Source organism: Ursus maritimus, unplaced genomic scaffold, assembly GCF_017311325.1.
Source record: "Ursus maritimus isolate PB19 unplaced genomic scaffold, ASM1731132v1 scaffold_5, whole genome shotgun sequence".
In the NCBI taxonomy this organism is placed as follows: Eukaryota; Metazoa; Chordata; class Mammalia; order Carnivora; family Ursidae; genus Ursus; species Ursus maritimus.
This window is the reverse complement of record NW_024426663.1, coordinates 48,576,224-48,594,836: the sequence shown is the minus strand read 5'-3', so window position 1 is coordinate 48,594,836 and position 18,613 is coordinate 48,576,224. Positions and strand designations below refer to the sequence as shown.

Sequence of the window (18,613 nt, the reverse complement as noted above, 5' to 3'; positions counted from 1 at the left end):
CAGAGAGAGAGGGAGAGGCAGGTTCCTTCCTTGAGGGGCTCGGGGATCATGACCTGAGCCAAAGGCAGACGTTTAACTGACTGAGCTACGCAGGTGCCTCTGCCATTCTTATTTTTAAAAATCCTTTTCTTTCTCTGTTTAGAATATCTTCCTTATCCAGGATCTGAACTTTTTAAGTAAAGGTAGAAATGTGATAGATTTTTTTTTTATACCTCTCCCTTCCATTTGAATGTTGATTAGAACTATACTGATCAAATACCTTACTGTTTTCAGGAGTGAGATTAAATCTCTCTACACATTTCTATTTTAAGGGATTAATGGATTAAGCAAGGTGGGCAGGGCCTGTGTAACATTTTTGAACATACTGTATATTCACTTTATTACCTATTATTACCATTTTTTCGTGAGTAATTGACATACAGTGTTGTATTAGTTTCACATATACAACATAGTGATTTGATTTATACATTGTGGAGTGGTCACCACAATAGTCGAATTACAGTCTGTCACCATACAAAGTTACTAGAATATTATTGATTATATTCCCTATGCTATACATTACATTGCCATGTCTTATTTTATAACTGGAAGATTTTATCTTTTTTTTTTAAGAGATTTTATTTATTTGAGAGACAGAGGGAGAGAGTGGGGGGAGGGGCAAAGGGAGAGGGAGAAGCAGACGCCCTGCTGAGCAGGGAGCCCAATGCAGGGCTCGATCCCAGGACCCTGGGATCACGACCTGAACCAAAGCCAGATGTTAAACTGACTGGGCCACCCAGGTGTCCCTGGAAGATTTTATTTCTTAATCCCTCTTACCTATTTTCATCCATCCCTCTGGCAACCATCAGTTTGTTTTCTGTATCTATGACTATTTCTGTTTTGTTTTGTTCTTTAGATTACACATGTAAGTGAAATCATATGGTATTTGTCTTTCTCTTAGCACATTTAGCATATACCTTACAGGTCCCTCCGTGTTGTTGCACATGGCAAGATTTCATTCTTTTTTTATGGCTGAGTAATAATACATTATATGTATATATACCATATCATCTTTATCTTTTTTATTCTTTCATCTATCAATGGATTTTTTTGGTTGCTTCCATATCTTGGCTATTATAAATTATGCTATGATGAACATGAGGGTGCATATGTCTTTCTGAATTAGTGTTTTCGTTTTCTTCAGGTAAATACCTAGAAGTGGGATTACTCTATCATGTGATAGTTCTGTTTTTAATTTTTTGAGGAACCTCCATACTATTCTCCGAAGTGGGCTCACCAGTTTACATTCCTATCAGCAGTGCATGAGGGTTCCTTTTTCCCTACATCCTTACCAACAGTTGTTATTTCTTGTCTTTTTTTTTTTTTTTTTTTAATTTTATTTTTAAGTAATCTCTGCACCCAGCATAGGGCTTGAACTCAAAATCACGAGGTCAGGAGTTACGTGTTGTACCCACTGAGCCCGTCAGGCGACCCTCTTGTCTTTTTGAAAATAGCCGTTCTGACAGGTGTGAGGTGATATTTCACTGTGGTTTTGATTTGCATTTTCCTGGTGGCTAGTGATGTTGATCGTCATCTTAAATGCCTGTTGGCCATTTGCATGTCTTTTGAAAAAATGTCTGTTCGGATCCTGTCAGTTTTTTCTTTTTTTCTTCTTTTTAAATTTTTTCTTTGTTTAATTGAAGTGTAATTGACGGGGTTTTTTTTTGTTTTGTTTTGTTTTGTTTTGTTTAGGTTCTCTACTCATCTTTTGATCAGAGTATTTGTTTTTCTGATATTGATCTGTATATCCATTTTAGAATTTAGCAGTTGGGTTTACCACGGTAATCTGTTCAAAAGTGTAATTTACATTTTTTACTTAGAAAAAACCTGGCTTTCTTTTAAATTGCATGTTTTTATTAATGTGTACCTCCTCATCTTGCACACTTACGCTCTTTCCTAGTGCACTTTGACCCTTACCCGTAACTTATTTTATTAGCTCTGAGTTTTGTAAGATTGACAGTCACTGAAATTTGCTCCCTTGGATGTGGTGCATAAATGTGCATTGATGTTCAAAGAATTAGCCTTTCCCACAGCAGTATTGGCAACAATAAATTCTCCTATTTTATTGAATTATGAACTTTAAAAATATAGACTAGAAGGAAGTAAAGGTGCTGATGCTTGGTTTTTCTTTTTATAAAATTTGCTTTATTTACTTAAAAAGTATATTTTTCCATTACACACACACACACACACACACACACACACACACACACACATATTTGGAGCACAAAAACTTTCTGTTTCTTGTAGTGTAGATAAAATATTAGGTCCGAAGATTGCTACCTGTCAGGAGTTGACAACTCAGGGAACATGTGCTGCCCTGGCATAGATGATTTTGAATGTAGAGAGACAGGTGACTGGGGTGCTTGGGTGGTCTGCCTTTGGCTTAGGTCATGATCCTGGAGTCCTGGGATTGAGCTTTCCATCCGGCTCCCTGCTCAGTGAGGAGCCTGCTCCTCCCTCTCCCTCTGCTGCTCCCGCTGCTTGTGCTCCCTCACTCTCTTTTCTCTCAAATAAATAAATAAAATAAATAAATAAAAAAATAAATAAAAAAGATAAGTTACTACTGACTAGAAAAAAAAAGAGAAGTAGGTAGAGGTTGTCCCTGCTGCCCTTCTACCACTTCTTTCTTGTCTAGGTCCCAGATTTTTTCTTTCTTGCTTATAGCTGCTAGAGTGTTTGTCAGTAATATTTAAGGTGTCAACCTTCTTGTGTTCTTATTTTTTAAGAGATCCTTAAGATAAGGAGAAGATTATCAGTGGACTCGATTGCTATTTTTAGATCCTGGTGCCCGGGGTTATAGGGAATGGGGAAAGGTGTCCCACTTGTCCTGGTTCTTCATCATTGGTCACATGGAACAACAAACAGATAGTTTCTGAGGATATCAACAGTGCTTCTATAGCCCTGCAACTCAGGGGTCAATTGCCACCCTTTCTCTGTTACCATTGAGAAAGCAAATGTAGATTTAGTCCAAAATTCTGGGTATAATTAGAACATTGAACATAGGAGACAAACAATTTTATAAAAGTAAGCAGAAAAGGACAGTCTTACCTGCACTATGTATGTGCTTTTTGTTATACAAGTCTCCTTTGTTTGCAGTCACTTTATTTTAAAGACCTTAATCTTTCCAAAATAGGGGTGACTTTATTGATGACATTGCTATTTGGAAAAAAAAAAGTTTGAAAATTTTTGTTTTCTCTTTGTCTAACTAGATGCGATGCTGACCCTTCAGCCTTAGCCAACTATGTCGTAGCACTGGTCAAGAAGGACAAACCTGAGAAAGAATTGAAAGCCTTTTGTGCTGATCAACTTGACGTCTTTTTACAAAAAGGTAAATATTATTTGCCTTCAGCCACATGTTTAAGATTTTAAATTTAAGACTTCGTATAAAATCTTGGAAATAAAAGGTTGGAAGAAAAGCATCCTTTAACATTTGAATATATCCATTCATGTTAATTATTTATCATGTATTTTGGAAGACTTTTTTCCCCCGTTTCCTAGCCTCTGCTTCTTTCCTGTGTTGAATCAATTGTAACTAATGTTTTTTAGGTGAGTGGGTCCTCTGTGGCTTGTGGCAGAGTCTAGTTGATGGTTGGGGGTGACAACTTGAGGATAAGGTAGCTGCTAATGCTTACTGCTTGTTAGGGCACTGAAGCTACTTTTTTCTTTTCCCCTCTTGGCTGCAGCTTCTTGCTGTCCAGGAAGAGATGGGCATAATCCTCAGCTCTTTATACCTTTAACTTCCCATCTTCTTACCAAAGTCCTTTCCATACCTGCAGAGCTTCCTGGAGACCTCCCCTCCTAATTCTCTGACCTCATCCCCTGCCACTCCCCCTCACTTGTTCCATTTCTAGCCACCTTGTCCCCCTTGTTTTTTTTTCCAGCATGGCAAACATGTTCCCAACTCCGGGCTTTTGAATTCATTGTTCTCTTGCTTGAAACGGTTTCTTCTCTTATGGTTTCTGGTCTCTTCTCAAATGTTAGCTTCTCAGAGAAGTTTCCCTTGAGTGCCCTATGTACAGTATATTATACCTCATGCCCCTGATCATCCTCTCCTCTTCCCAGTCCTGTTCGTTTTGTTTTTCATGGCACTTGTCACTTCCTGCCATGTTCTGTGTTTATTTGCCTTTTTATCTGTGCGTATTACTCCCCGCCCCATTTGTTTTCCTTTGTTGAGAGTGGTGACTTGGAACCTACGGTGCTGGGCACATAGAATGTATTCAATAAATATTGTTGAATAGATGGAAAGAATGTGGATAATGCACACTTACTGATTGATTTAACTGTTGGTGTGAGAAGATATCCTTTAATTCAAATATCTCCTAAGAGAGGAAAGATAGTAAGTATGGCTTCTCACTTGAAAAGATTACATAGTATGGTGAATTTTAAGGCTTTTTTTTTTTTTTTACACACTAAAAATCTAATACTTTCCCCAGTATTAGATGAATATTTTCTTTCCAAATCTATTAATTTGTATTATTAGTTTACAGTAGTTTCAAAACCCAGAAATGGGATTCTTCCTCACAAGGATTAGACTCATTTTTAGTTCCACCACCAATATTTGAGATGTCCTGTTTTCCTCACTTTTGCCGTAGAGTATGTTTTCAAACATCTATTTTTGTTTGTGCAACACTTAAATACTATTTCTCCTCCTTAGAAACTTCGGGTTTTGTGGATAAACTGTTCGAAAGTCTCTATACTAAGAACTACCTTCCACCTCTGGAACCAGTTAAGCCTGAGCCAAAACCACCAGTCCAAGAAAAAGAAGAAATTAAAGAAGAGGTAATGCAAAGTTTTCTTTTGCTTTTGGGGGCTTCTTAGATCCTATTACTAGTATCATTCTTAGTTGGAAGTTGACCTCTTTAAAAGTAATTATCTGTTGATTAAAGGTTCTATGTTTGGCACATGTTACAGATTCTTTATCAGGGCTTCTGAGTTCTTTGGACTTGAAATGTTGGAAGAATTTCAGATAGCTTGTTTAGTGTTCCAAGAAAAATTTTAGTAATATCGAATTCAGAGAAATCTTATTCAGTGACTTCAGAAAACTTGGTTAAATATAGAGTTTTGACTAAAAGTAACGTATTGATGAAACCTGAAGAGAAATTATTAAGTACCGCATTTCCATGTAATAGACAAACCATTTTCTTTTTTTTAACCAGAGAATATTTTTTATAGTTAATGTAGTTATAAATATCGTTGTTAATGAGTGAGAGAAAAAGAAAAAAATGTTTTTACAACGTTGAAGTACAAAGACATGATAATTCATGGTAATCTAATTGTTTGAACCAAGGGGAAAATTTTACAGAGTTCATTTGTAATTCTTTTTATGTATAGACAAAACAGTATTGTATGATAAGAATATGGGTTCTAAAATCCGGCTGCATGAGTTAAAATTGTCGCTCTTGTTACTTATTTTCTCCATTTTCACATCAGGAAAATGATGATCGTAGTCATACTTATTTCATTGAGGTTTAAGTGAGATTTTATATACATATACATCCTAATCAACTGCCTGGCACATAAAAGTTGGTTATTATACAGAAATATTTATTAACTTTTATTTTTATTATGATTATCTAATAAGCTTTTTATTTGGGAAGAATTTTATGCTTACATAAAAATGACAGGAATCCTACCTAAAACATCCATTCACAGTCTTATCTTTATTCACCTATTGAAAATTTGCCGTTTGCTCTTTTTATGTATTCACAGCCAAGACTCTCATGTGAATCTAGGAGTAAGTTAATTATATCATGATCTCATGATGCTCTGCACTTCATAAGAATAAGGATGTTTATTACTTTTTTTTAAGTAGGCTCCACGCCCAGTGTGGAGCCCATTGTGGGACTTGAACTCTCTAGCCTGAGATCAAGACCTGAGCTGAGATCACGAGTCAGTTGCTTAACCTGCTGAGCCACCCAGGCACCCCAAGGATGTTCTCTTAGATAGATATAATATCATTATTAGTTTGAGTAAATTTAATTTTAATAAAATACTTTATCTGTATTTCAGTTTTATCAATTGACCCAACAATGTCCCCACCCTTCCCCCCCCAAAAAAGTGTCCCCTTTTTGTAGCTTTTTTTCCTCCTCCAGTATGGGATTCAATCTAAGGATCGTGTATTACATTTAGTTGTCATTTCTGCTCCATCTTAAATGCTAGGCTGATTGAATTGGTCTATCATTAAAATAAAACAAAATATGACTATATTTCAGATCAGTCGAAACCACTGTCACAGTTTTGCTTTTGGCTCATGCCTTGTAATTGTTTCATAAAATCTTATTAAAATAGGAGAGGTTCCCAGTACGTTACTTCAAGTAATGGAAATAAGAGGAAAACTTTTCTACCGTACTTGATAATGTATAATTAGGGGTCTGTGCGTATATGCTGAATCTTTTAGAAGAAGTTAAAATTTTTGTGCCATGTGTCCTCTTTTGCAGTCATTGAAGTTCAGTGGACTAGAAGTATCTGTTTGAAAGATAGCTGATTTGAACATAAGAGAAGAATTTCATTATTTTGAGTTTTGAAAGGACAGTTTAAAAAACACCAGATTGTTATGCTATTTCATTTTGTATCTTTGTAGTAAATCCTAATTTTGAAAATTGTGAAAAGTGGCTATCAGCTTCTGTGTGTAAATATCCCAGACGACACTGTCTGGCATTTCTCTTGTTTTCTGAGATTTTTATACACAACTTAATTGTCATTACTGACATAAAAGCTCATATGATAGTGTATAAAGTAGTGTATAGTAATTTTGTTAGATAATGTGGAATGAAAGGGGTTTGAGGTAGCACATACCTTTGGCTAATTGGCTATATTTCTGGTCTATGCTAAGTTGATGCAGTTGCTCAGAATAGTGCACAGAAGTGCAAAAGAATCACCCATTATTGTAATAGATCTTTGGTATTGTAATTCCTGATTTGCACTATGCCTCGATCATCTGAAATGTTAGAAGGCAATTTTTCTTAGATTTGGATTTATGACTAGAAATATGAGAACCTGTAGCACAGTTTTTCCTTCCTTTGATTTGTCTGAAAACATATTTCATTTTACTTTTTAAAAACATTATTATATTACAGAGAATTTTCAGCATACATCGAAAGGGGACAGTAGTATAATGAAGTCTTATGTATTCATAACTCAGCCCCAACAACTCATCAGTCCATGTCCAGTCCTGCCCCAACCAAATACCTGTTTAGTGTTTGTTTGTTTGTTGTTTTTTGTTTTTTGTTTTAACTAGGCTCCACACCCAGCATGGAGCCCAACTTGGGGCTTGAACTTGTGACCCTCAGGTCAAGACCTGAGCTGAGGTCAAGAATCAGATGCTCAACTGACTGAACCACCCATGCATCCCTTATTTATTATACTTACATATCAAAAATGGTCTAGTGGAATAGAGGCTCTTAGACTTAAGTAGCCGTGATAGACCAAGATAATGAATAATTAAAACTTCTTACATGTGTGTGTAATGATTAGACTTCTTATAGAGGATGTGAAGTAGAAAAATTTAAGTCAGGTGGACAACATAGAAGAAGAATTTTAAAAATTACCATGCCTGGTCATAGCATGATTCTATAAAGAAATCTACTTTTCATATTCTTAGAATAGGAAGACTGAAGTAGATAAGAGGTTTTGGTTTATGAAGTCTTAAGTTTATTTATGTTTTAGTAATCTCTACACCCATCATGGGGCTTGAACTAATGACCCGGAGATTGAGAGTCACATGTTCTTTATCACTGAGCCAGCCAGGTGCCCTGAAGTCTTCATATATAGTATGAATTCAAGAATATGTAAGGCATTATAATGCCAAATAACTCATTTTATTTTTTTATTTTTATTTTTTAAAGACTTTATTTATTTGACACAGAGAGAGATAGAGAGAGAGTACAAGCAGGGCAAGTGGCAGGCAGAGGGAGAGGGAGAAGCAAGGAGCCAGGCAAGGGGCTTAATTCCAGGACCCCGGGATCATGACCTGGGCCGAAGGCAGACACTTAACCGACTGAGCCACCCAGGCACCCCCCCAAATAACTTATTTTAGATTAAGTTAGAAATAATTGTGGGAAACATATCCTTAACCACTAAGGAAGTTCTAGAAAATTTATTTAAAATAGAAAAGAATGCAGATTGTTATTTTTTAACCTTTAAAAAGTATTTGAAAGAAGCCAGAATAATAAAATGAGCCTCCCTATACCTGTCATTCACCTTCAATAATTACAGATCCATGAGCAGTGGTCTTTTACTATATTTCAGCCGGTTTTCATCCTCTTAAATTATTTTGAAACAAATCCCAGATATATAATTTTATCTATAAATACTTAATATGCATCTATAAAAGGTAATATTTTTAAATAATGTTTTAGAATATTTTATATAAAAATAGCAGTAACTCCTTAAAATATTAACAGACACCTAGTTAGTATTTAAATTTGTAATTGTTCCTAAATGTCCATTTTTCCCCATTTGTTTTAATCAAGATCTAAATAACTAGATTGGTTGAAATTTCTTTTTTTTTTTAAAGATTTTATTTATTTTTTTTCGAGAGAGAGAGCATGCACACACATGCAAGAGAGGGGAGGAGCAGGAAGGGAAGAAGGAGCCTGCATCAGGCTCCATCCCAGAATCCTGGAATCATGTCCTGAGCCAAAATCAAGAGTCAGGCACTTAACCGCTTAACAAACCGAGCCACCCAGGGGCCCCTGAAATTTCTTTGAAAAAAAAAAAAAATTTCCTTTTCCTTATTCCCTCTCATTTCCCTCTCTCCAGGGTAACCACTACTCTTTCCTCTAATACCACATACTAGTTTCTCCTGTTTTTTCCATTTTATATAAAAGAAATCATATGGTTTTTGCCTTTTTTAGAAAAGTTCTTTTTCTTTTTTTTAAACATTTTTAAGTAATCTCTACACCCAACGTGGGGCTCGAACTTACAACCCCAAAATCAAGAGTAGCATGCTCCACCAACTGAGCCAGTCACGTACCCTATTAGCTTATTATTATGTGAGGTTCATCCATATGGTGCATGCCCTCTGACTTTTTAATATCATTTTTTTTTAAAGATTTTATTTATTTATTTGACAGAGGGAGACAGCCAGCGAGAGAGGGAACACAAGCAGGGGGAGTGGGAGAGGAAGAAGCAGGCTCAGAGCGGAGGAGCCTGATGTGGGGCTCGATCCCAGAACGCTGGGATCACGCCCTGAGCCGAAGGCAGACGCCTAACGACTGTGCCACCCAGGCGCCCCTTTAATATCATTATTGAAATACAACTCTTCTACCATACCATTCCCCTATTTACAGGGTACAAATGTGATGGTTTTTATTGTATTCACAGTTGTGCAACCATCACTATGATCCATTTTTAGATCATTTTCATCATCCAAAAAAGAAACAGTGTTCCCATTAATCTATCACCCTCCAACCCTTCTCCTCCAGCCCCCTACCCCTGTCTTAGGCAACCACTAATCTACTTTATTTCTTTATGGATTTGCCTATTCTGGATATTTCATATAAATAGAATGATACCATTTGTAGTCTTTTGTGAGTGGCTTCTTTCACTTAGCATAATGCTTTCAAGGTTCATGTATTCCTTTTTTTTTTTTTTCATGTATTCCTTTTTTTAATGGCTGAATATTCCATTTTATGGATATATCACATTTTCTTTATTTGGTCATCAGTTGATGCATATTTGGGTTGATAGGCAAGTGGTTAATGCTTTTTTGCTTTTAGCGGTAATGCTGCTCTGAACATTTATGCCCAAGTTTTTAGGTGATGTTATGTTTTTATATCTATCTCTTCGATCCTTTAACTTTTTTTTTTTTTTGAAGATTTTGTTTATTTGAGAGAGAGAGCACGAGCAGGGGGAGGAGCAGAGGAAGAGGGATAAGCAGAGTCCGTGCTGAGCACAGAGCCCAACACAGGGCTTGATCCCGTGACCCTGATGTCATGACCTGAACTGAAGTCAAGAGTTGGACGCTTAACCGACTGAGTCACCCAGGCTCCCTGGATCCTTTAACTTTTTAAGAATAGTTCTTTTCCATTAAGATTTAATACACATCCAGTGTGCCTGGGTGGCGCAGTCGTTAAGCGTCTGCCTTCGGCTCAGGGCGTGATCCCAGCGTTCTGGGATCGAGCCCCACATCAGGCTTCTCCGCTGGGAGCCTGCTTCTTCCTCTCCCACTCCCCCTGCTTGTGTTCCCTCTCTCGCTGGCTGTCTCTCTCTGTCAAATAAATAAATAAAATAAAATAAAAAAAAGATTTATTACACATCCATCAAAATATCCTTGCAAAAGACAGAAAAGGAAAAAGATCTCCAAGTTGATGTCTTTTAAGCTTCTCTTAATCTTTAAATCCCCCTTTAAACCTACCTTTATCTTTCTCTTGGTCTTCTTTTCCTTACCACTTTTTTCCTTAAATGTTATTTTGTTAAAGGAACTCAGTCTTTTGTCCTGTAGAGTTTTTACTGTCTGTATTTGCAGATTGCATCCCAGGGGAGTAATATATACTCTGTATTCTCTGTAAATAGGTAGAGAGAATGAATTTTAAATATAGTCTAAACAAAGGAATCCTGTTTTAGCCAGTGCCATATGGTTGCCATATTGTGGCTACCATTTTATGTTGCCTGAGTTTTACTAAATTGTTATCATCCGTTCCTTTCACTGACTCCTGTTTGTTAAGTGAGCTTCTCCATTAGATGGACATTTGTTTAGCTCTTGCAGATGACTTCATTTCACCTTTCTTTAGTAGAGGCTGTATGTTTGTTTTCGGATTAACTTTTTTAAAAAAATAATAAAATCACAGATTATTTCTGGTCAGTCTTAACTGTTAGGCTTTAAAAGAAGACAGTATTTCTATGAATTCCAATACCATTTTGCTGTAAATCTTGTGAAATGTGTGGTTTTATGGCACTTACTAACTTTACCATTTGTTCTTGAAATGTTTTCTATGAAATAAATCTACAGTTCTCAAATTATGAATATATTTTATAATTAGGAAAACATAAGCCATTTTACTATATGATACTTAGAGACTTGCTCTTTTTTTTTTTTTTTAAGATTTTATTTTTATTTATTTGACAGAGAGCGAGCACAGGTAGGGGGAGCAGCAGGGAGAGGGAGAGGGAGAAGCAGGCTCCCTGGTGAGCAGGGAGCCTGACATGGGTCTCTATCCCAGGACCCTGGAATCATGACCAGAGCTGAAGGCAGACACTTAATGACTGAGCCACCCAGGCGCTCCAAGACTTGCTCTTTCTTTGGTTTCATTATAAGGGATGAATTGCTGTTTTCTTCCTGCACTGCTGTTCTTACCTTAAATTAACATTTGGGTGACCTGGGTGGTGTAGTCGGTTGAGGGTCCGACTCTTGATTTTGGCTCAGTTGTGATCTCAGGGTTGTGAGATCAAGCCCTGTGTCAGGCTCCATGTTCACCTCTGCAGTCTGCTTGAGCGTCTCTCCCTCTGCACCTCCTGCTCGTGTGTTCTCTCTCTCAAATAAATCTTAAAAAAAGAAAAGTTAACATTTAAAAATTAGTGTATTACTGTTGAAGTAATTTCAGCATCTTTTTTACTCCTCTCTGTTACCTAACTTTTTTGGGTGTAATTTGACTTCAGTATTTCATTGTATTTGTGCTCTCTCTTGCACTGGAAAGATTATCAGATGTGTTTCGTAATTAATAGAAGGACTGATCTTGTTCCTATTGAATGCTCTCATATAGGTTTTTCAGGAGCCAGCAGAGGAAGAACGAGATGGTAGAAAAAAGAAGTATCCTAGTCCCCAGAAGACTCGTTCAGAATCTAGTGAACGAAGGTGTGTGTTTATATTTAATTAAGGAGACACTGATAACTCCTTTTTTAGTTACCTTAAGAGCATTAATGGGATTTTTAACATATGTACTGACACCTTGCTCTAAACTGATTAAAGAAGGAGAAGGTTATCTTTCTTCCCTCCGTTCTGTGTTTTTTGTCTTTGTCATGCTTTCTCTTCCTTTTATAAACAGTCATCATTATGTGCTTTCCCCAAGAGCACAGGGGTGGGAATAGTCTCCTTAGAGGATATTAATGAAATGTTCCATTTGGTTAGGGGTGCTCACTATTAAAATCATCCATAGTATTTTATACTACATATAGTTCAGTTTATGTGTTGAGTCATCAGCCTGCCGTTAAAAAATTAGTCTTTTGTTTAGGAAAACTTTGTTTCTGCTTTTTTTCTTTTCTAGTTTTAAATTTCCGTATTTCCCCTACCCCTCCCCATACTTTGGTTTCACCTCTTTTTTTTTTTTTTTTATTTCTCCCCACCCAGTGTAATTGAGGGAATGTTTTTTCTTTTTATATAATGGATCAGAAGAATTATGTTGTGGTTTTACGGCTTTCTGAAAAAGCATAGACATTATGAATTTTGATGAATCAAGGAGGGTATTTCATACTCCTGATTTGTTTGCATACTTGGTTTCTATAGTATACATATGGCTTTTATATCTGTGTATTATAGGACACGTGAGAAAAAAAGAGAAGATGGCAAGTGGAGAGACTATGACCGGTACTATGAGCGGAATGAACTATACCGTGAGAAATATGACTGGAGAAGAGGCAGGAGTAAGAGTCGGAGTAAGAGTCGAGGCTTGAGTCGAAGTCGAAGCCGAAGTAGAGGGCGCAGCAAAGACCGGGATCCAAATAGGAATGTTGGTGAGTAGATGAGGCTTCCTCCTAAAAACTCTGTATTGCTTATCTTCCTCTGTCGTAGGGTACCAGAGCTCCCTTTAAATGCAAGTGTACCTTTAACGTGTCTGAGCAACGTAAAATCTAGAATTTCTCAAAAAAACCTCATGCTAATTTTGTTACAAAGATAGGGCTTTCTTGTCAGGATGGAGTCAAAGGAGTTGGACTAAAAAGCTGTTTGTAAGGATATCATAGTACATGTCTGGACTTAAAGCCATTTTGTATAATTGAAACTAATGCCTTTTAATCAACAAAGGTATCATTGGAGGAAGAGGACTACCTGTTCCCTCCCCCAGCCCCTCACTAAAAATAATTGTTTTGCTTTAAGGTTGTCTAGTGTTTATAAAATTAAAAAGAAAAAATGATACGTAAATAACTGGGATCCCAACCACTGATCTCTTGGGATATCAGTTTGGAAGTCAATGCTTGGATACCTTTCTTATTAAATACCAGGCTTTCTTCATTATGTATTGATGTTGGTGTTATAAAAGAGGATTTTCCACAAGTTACTGGTCAGGATATGTCACGTTGTTGATGTTCCTGCTTTTAGGGTATATTAATAATGAGCGCACTTTGACATGTGGACAGCTCAGTGAGTTTACTGCAATATTCTCTTCTTCGCTGTTCTGTGAGAAAATAAACATCGTTAAGAACATAAATGTCTAATCTTGCTTGTTTTTATTTTGTCTCTGAAGCAGAGCACAGGGAAAGATCAAAGTTTAAGAGTGAAAGGAATGACTTGGAGAGTTCCTATGTGCCTGTGTCTGCACCACCTCCGAGCTCTTCTGAGCAGTACTCCTCTGGGGCACAGTCTATTCCCAGCACAGTTACTGTGATCGCACCTGCGCACCACTCTGAAAACACAACGGAGAGTTGGTCTAATTACTATAACAATCATAGCTCTTCCAATTCTTTTGGTCGAAACCCACCACCAAAGAGGCGATGCAGAGATTATGATGGTAAAAATTCTCTTTTATATTGTACTCAAAAGTACGGGTAAACCAAATGTTGCTGATATTGCTAGTGTATGCAGAGCTTATGATGGCAAAAATTCTCTTTTCTCTTGTACCCAAAAGTACTGGTAAAGCAAATGTTGTTAGTATTGCATACCTTTTCATTATAGTCCAGATTTTGTTAAAAGGGATGAATGAGGATGAAAACCTCCTTTGGCATATGCTTATTTACTTTCTTGATTTAATAGTTTGGCTCTGGTTAAGAGAGTGTTCGAATTTGACCTATTCGTCTGTCTTTTGTTATTACTTCAAACACTATAAGTACGCCACAAAATTTGGTAGACATTAGGAGTTGTAATTTTTTTGTGTAGTGTTTGATGCTGGGAATTTGTTAAGCATTATAACCTACTTAAAATTTTAATTTGCCGACTTTCCACTTGAATGAATGTGTGTGTGTGTGTTTTAATTTTTTATTATGGAAATATTTAAATATTAATAAAAGTTGACAAAACAATGTAATTAACCCTAATGTAGCCATGATCTCACATCAATAGTTAGAAGATCATGGGTAATTTTGTTTTTATCGGTATTTCTCTACTGCTTCTCCCAGACCTATATTATTTGAAGCAAATCGCAGACATTTTAATGTTTTTTCTATAAATATAGAATATATATTTTACATTTTATATATTTTTAAGTAGGAAATACAATCAAATCATAACTCAAGCATTATGTCATTCTCACCCTGATCTGGCCACAGAGTTCTCATTCCCAAGGCCAATTTAATGTTATTAATTTCTTGTGTATCTTTCCAAACATAGTGTATGTATATGTACATAAACAGATATGTAGGCTCCCCTATTTTCTCTTCTACATAAATGCTAGTACACTCTTCACACTCTTCTGCATGTTTTTTCAACTTAGTGGTATTTTATGGCAGTTATTCTATATTCATACATTAGGGCTTCCTTAATACCTTTTTCAGGTTTCTTAGTATTCTGTATGTAGAAAAATATGTTTAACTTAATTCTTTATTAATGTGCTTTTGGGGTGTTTCTAATATTTTGTTGTTATAAACAGTGCTGCAGTGAATAACCTAGTAAATAATACCCACTTGAATATTTTCTTTTCTTTTTTTTTTTTTTAATTTTAAGTAATCTCTACAGCCAATGTGGGGCTTCAACTTAAAACCCCAAGAGTTGGTGGTGGCTTCTCCACCAGCTGAGCCAGTCAGGCTCCCCTTCCCACTCAAATATTTTATTTTATTTTATTTATTTTTTAAGGGTGGAGGGGCAGAGGGAGATGGGCGTGGGGCTCGATCTCACAACCTTGAGATTATGACTGGAGCCGAAATCAAGAGTTGGATGCTTGGGGCGCCTGAGTGGTGCAGTCAGTTAAGTGCCCGACTCTTGGTTTCAGCTCGGTCATCATCTCAGGGTTGTGGGATAGAGCCCTGCTTCAGGCTTCATGCTCAGTGTGGAGTCTCCTTGGGATTCTCTCTCCCTCTCCTCCTTGCCCCTGTGTGTGCTCTCTTTCTCTCAAATAAATAATTAATTCACTCTTTAAAAAAAAGTCAGACGCTTAACCGATAGTGCCACCCAGCCAAGCCCCCACTTGAATATTTTAAACTAAAGTTTCATATTGCAGATATAGCAAGAATATAGAATTTAGAATAATACCATGAAAATAGATAATTGAAATTAGATTGTCCAGATAAGTCCCTTACTCCCATAACCTGTCTTTGCTGAAATGAATCTGAATTTTTTTTTTTTTTTTTTAGTTTCCTTAAAGTAATCTCTGACCAATGTAGGGCTTAAACTCATGACCCCAAGATTAAGAGTCACATGTTCTACTGACTAAGCCAGCCAGGCACGCTGAATGTGAATTTTTATTATGAAAACGTAATAGGAAATTGGTTAATCTAATAGTGGCTAGTAGCCTGTTTTGGACCCTGTTACATGCTACCTCAACAAAGCACAGTCTCAGAAAGTTGAGAGTACATCCATCTATCCTTAACCTCAGGGATATGTGATGATTAACAGAATAAGAAGGCTTTTAAATTCCTTGGAGAAAAATTACTTTGTAAATCAGATCGGTAGGCTTTTCAGGGTCGTTTTGTTTTCTGAACTCTAAGATCATAATAAGATTCTTCTTATATTCTTACAGAAAGAGGATTTTGTGTACTTGGTGACCTTTGTCAGTTTGATCATGGAAATGATCCCCTGGTTGTTGATGAAGTTGCTCTGCCAAGCATGATTCCTTTCCCTCCACCTCCTCCTGGGCTTCCTCCTCCACCACCTCCTGGAATGTTAATGCCTCCGATGCCAGGACCAGGCCCAGGCCCTGGCCCAGGCCCAGGCCCAGGTCCAGGTCCAGGTCCAGGCCACAGTATGAGACTTCCTGTTCCCCAGGGACATGGCCAACCTCCGCCTTCTGTTGTGCTTCCCATACCAAGTAAGTACATGTTCATTAAATATTTTGTTCTTTAGCAAAGAATTGTATTTAGAAGAACCTACCTCTTCACTAACTTGATACTAGATTTAAAGTTTTTGAAAGGTAAATTAATAAGAGAATTTAGAATATATTCCTATAATTAAAACATTATTCTTTATTCTATCCATTATTGTATTATATTATTTTTAGTACCTTAAAAAAATTTAGGTGTCAAAATCTTGTTAGTTGACAGCATCTTAAGAAATCCTGTTTTGAAGATGCCAGAAAAAAGAACATGCCAGTAGTTTAATGAAATTTTCTAGTCCTTCAAGGTAATGAAATTTTCTAGTCCTTCAAGATAATCTCTTTGGGTGGCTCACTCAATTAAGCCTCGGACTCTTGATTTTGGCTCAGGTCATGATCTCAGGATCATGAGACTGAGCCCTGTAGTAGGTTGCACACTCAGTGGGGAGTCTGCTTGAAGTTCTCTCTTTGCCCCTTCCCCCTCTTATGCGCTTGCCCCCCAATAAATAAATCTTTTGTAAGTTCTTCAAGAATATTAAAATAATTTTTAAAGTCTTATTTTGGAAATTTTCAAATATACACAAGAGTAGAATATTAATATATTACCATATGTACTATCATTCAACTTCAGTGATTATCAGTATTCACCTGTTTTTGTCTCTCTCATTTTCTCCAACCTCTCCTTGCCCCCCGCAGTGTGTGTGCATGTGCACACACACACTTCTTTGGGCTTGTTTTTGCTGGAATAAATTCCCAAACTTGTATCATTTCACTAGTACGTACTTTAGTGGGTATCTCTTTACTGATAAGGACTGTTTATTGTTTATTTTACTCTATTTTTTAGTGAACAGTATGTTCTTATCACATCCACCAAAATTGAATAAGAAATGTTTTAAATAATCGTTTAAAAATCCGTAACAGTTGCTACCTTAGTGAAAGAAGACTAAATTTTTTTGTAATTAAAAAAAAATTGTGGTGAATAGTTCACATGTGTGCAAAGGTAGAAGAAAATATCTTTTTGAAGACATTTAACATTGTTAAGAGATGGCAAATTGTTAATTTTAAAAATGGTTTCCATTCGATTTATTGATCAGTACTTTTTCAGTTTTCTTTTTTTAAACTTTTCAGTTATTTTTTTTAAGATTTTATTTATTAGAGAGGGCACGAGCCGGGGGGGGGGGGGGGGGCAGAGGGAGAGGGAGAAGCAGACTCCCTGCTGATCAGGGGGCCCCATGTGGGACCCAGTCCCACAATCCTGGGATCATGACCTGAGCCAGAGGCACACGCTTAACCAACTGAGCCACCCAGGCACCCCTAAACTTTTTATTTTTGAAATTATTCTAGACTCACAAGAAGTTGGCAGAAATAGTTTAGCATGAACCCATGTACCTATCACCTAGCATTCCTGCATTAATGTTCTTTATAGAGCACGTTAAAGTTAGTAAAGGTTTGGAGACATTGAATACGTTAGATTTTTTTTAGATTTTATTCATTTATTTGAGAGAGAGGGAGAGGCAGAGGGACAGGCAGACTCCCCTCTGGGCAGGGAGCCCAAGGTAGGTCAATCCCAGAACCCCGAGATCATGACCTGAACCGAAGGCAGACACTTAACTGACTGAGCCACCCAGGCGCCCATACATAGATTTAATATTGTCATGTAAATGGTATAATTGTGAAGCTCAACTTGAGATTTTGTTACCCAGATAAAAAAGCTTCTTCATATACAGAAATTCTCAAATAAAAGATGTGTTACGTGGGAATATTGCTGTTTAAAAGTGAAATCCAAGAATGTCATTTTCCCCCAACATTTTGCTTTGAAAAATTTCAAGCAAACTGAAAAGTGGAAATAATTGTACTCTGAACATCCATATACTTACCATTTAGGTTCTATGATTAATATTTTATTATATTTCTATTATATCTTTCTAACTCTTCCATTACTATTTTTGATGCATTTCCTAGTATGTTGCAGACCACAGTATATTTAAACATATTCCTAATGTTGTAGAACTTAAGAGTTCTATAGAACTCTGTCATTATTCCTGGGACGCGTGGGTGGCTCAGTGTTAAGCGTCTGACTCTTGATTTTGGCTCAGGTCATGATCTCGGTGCTGGGATGGAGCTCTGCATTGGGCTTCTCGCTCAGCGGGGAGTCTGCTTGACCATTCTTTCTTCCTCTCCCTCTGCCCCTCCCCCTGCTCAAGTTTTCTCTCTTTTTTAAATAAATAAATCTCTTAAAAAAAAAAAAGAAAGAAAGAAAAAAGGAACTTACCATTATCCCAGAAAGATTGTTCAAGTTCTTCTCAGCCGCTTTTCACTCCTACTCCCCAGAGGTAACTGTCCTGCTTTTTTTTCACCCTAGAATTGTTTTGTCTGTTCTAGAACTAAAATGTCATCTTAATTAATTATGCAACTTACAGTGCTGAAGCCTGCATATATCAAATTCCTTAATTCTGTTC

The 18,613-nt window shown here is 36.8% G+C and overlaps 1 protein-coding gene across 3 annotated transcripts in view; it reads left to right on the top strand.

Annotated features, from left to right (window-relative positions):
• The window catches only part of RBM27 (RNA binding motif protein 27), a 76,201-nt gene that overhangs the window by 9,451 nt on the left and 48,137 nt on the right, over window positions 1–18,613 (top strand). For 2 of the 3 annotated variants that reach the window (XM_040622271.1, XM_040622269.1), the window contains exons 2-7: window positions 3,252–3,370; window positions 4,697–4,821; window positions 11,745–11,836; window positions 12,518–12,711; window positions 13,440–13,703; window positions 15,864–16,151. In XM_040622271.1, the coding sequence (XP_040478205.1) occupies window positions 3,252–3,370; window positions 4,697–4,821; window positions 11,745–11,836; window positions 12,518–12,711; window positions 13,440–13,703; window positions 15,864–16,151 (1,082 nt within the window). The remainder of the gene's footprint in view (window positions 1–3,251; window positions 3,371–4,696; window positions 4,822–11,744; window positions 11,837–12,517; window positions 12,712–13,439; window positions 13,704–15,863; window positions 16,152–18,613) is intronic. The other variant, XM_040622270.1, reaches the window with a different exon arrangement.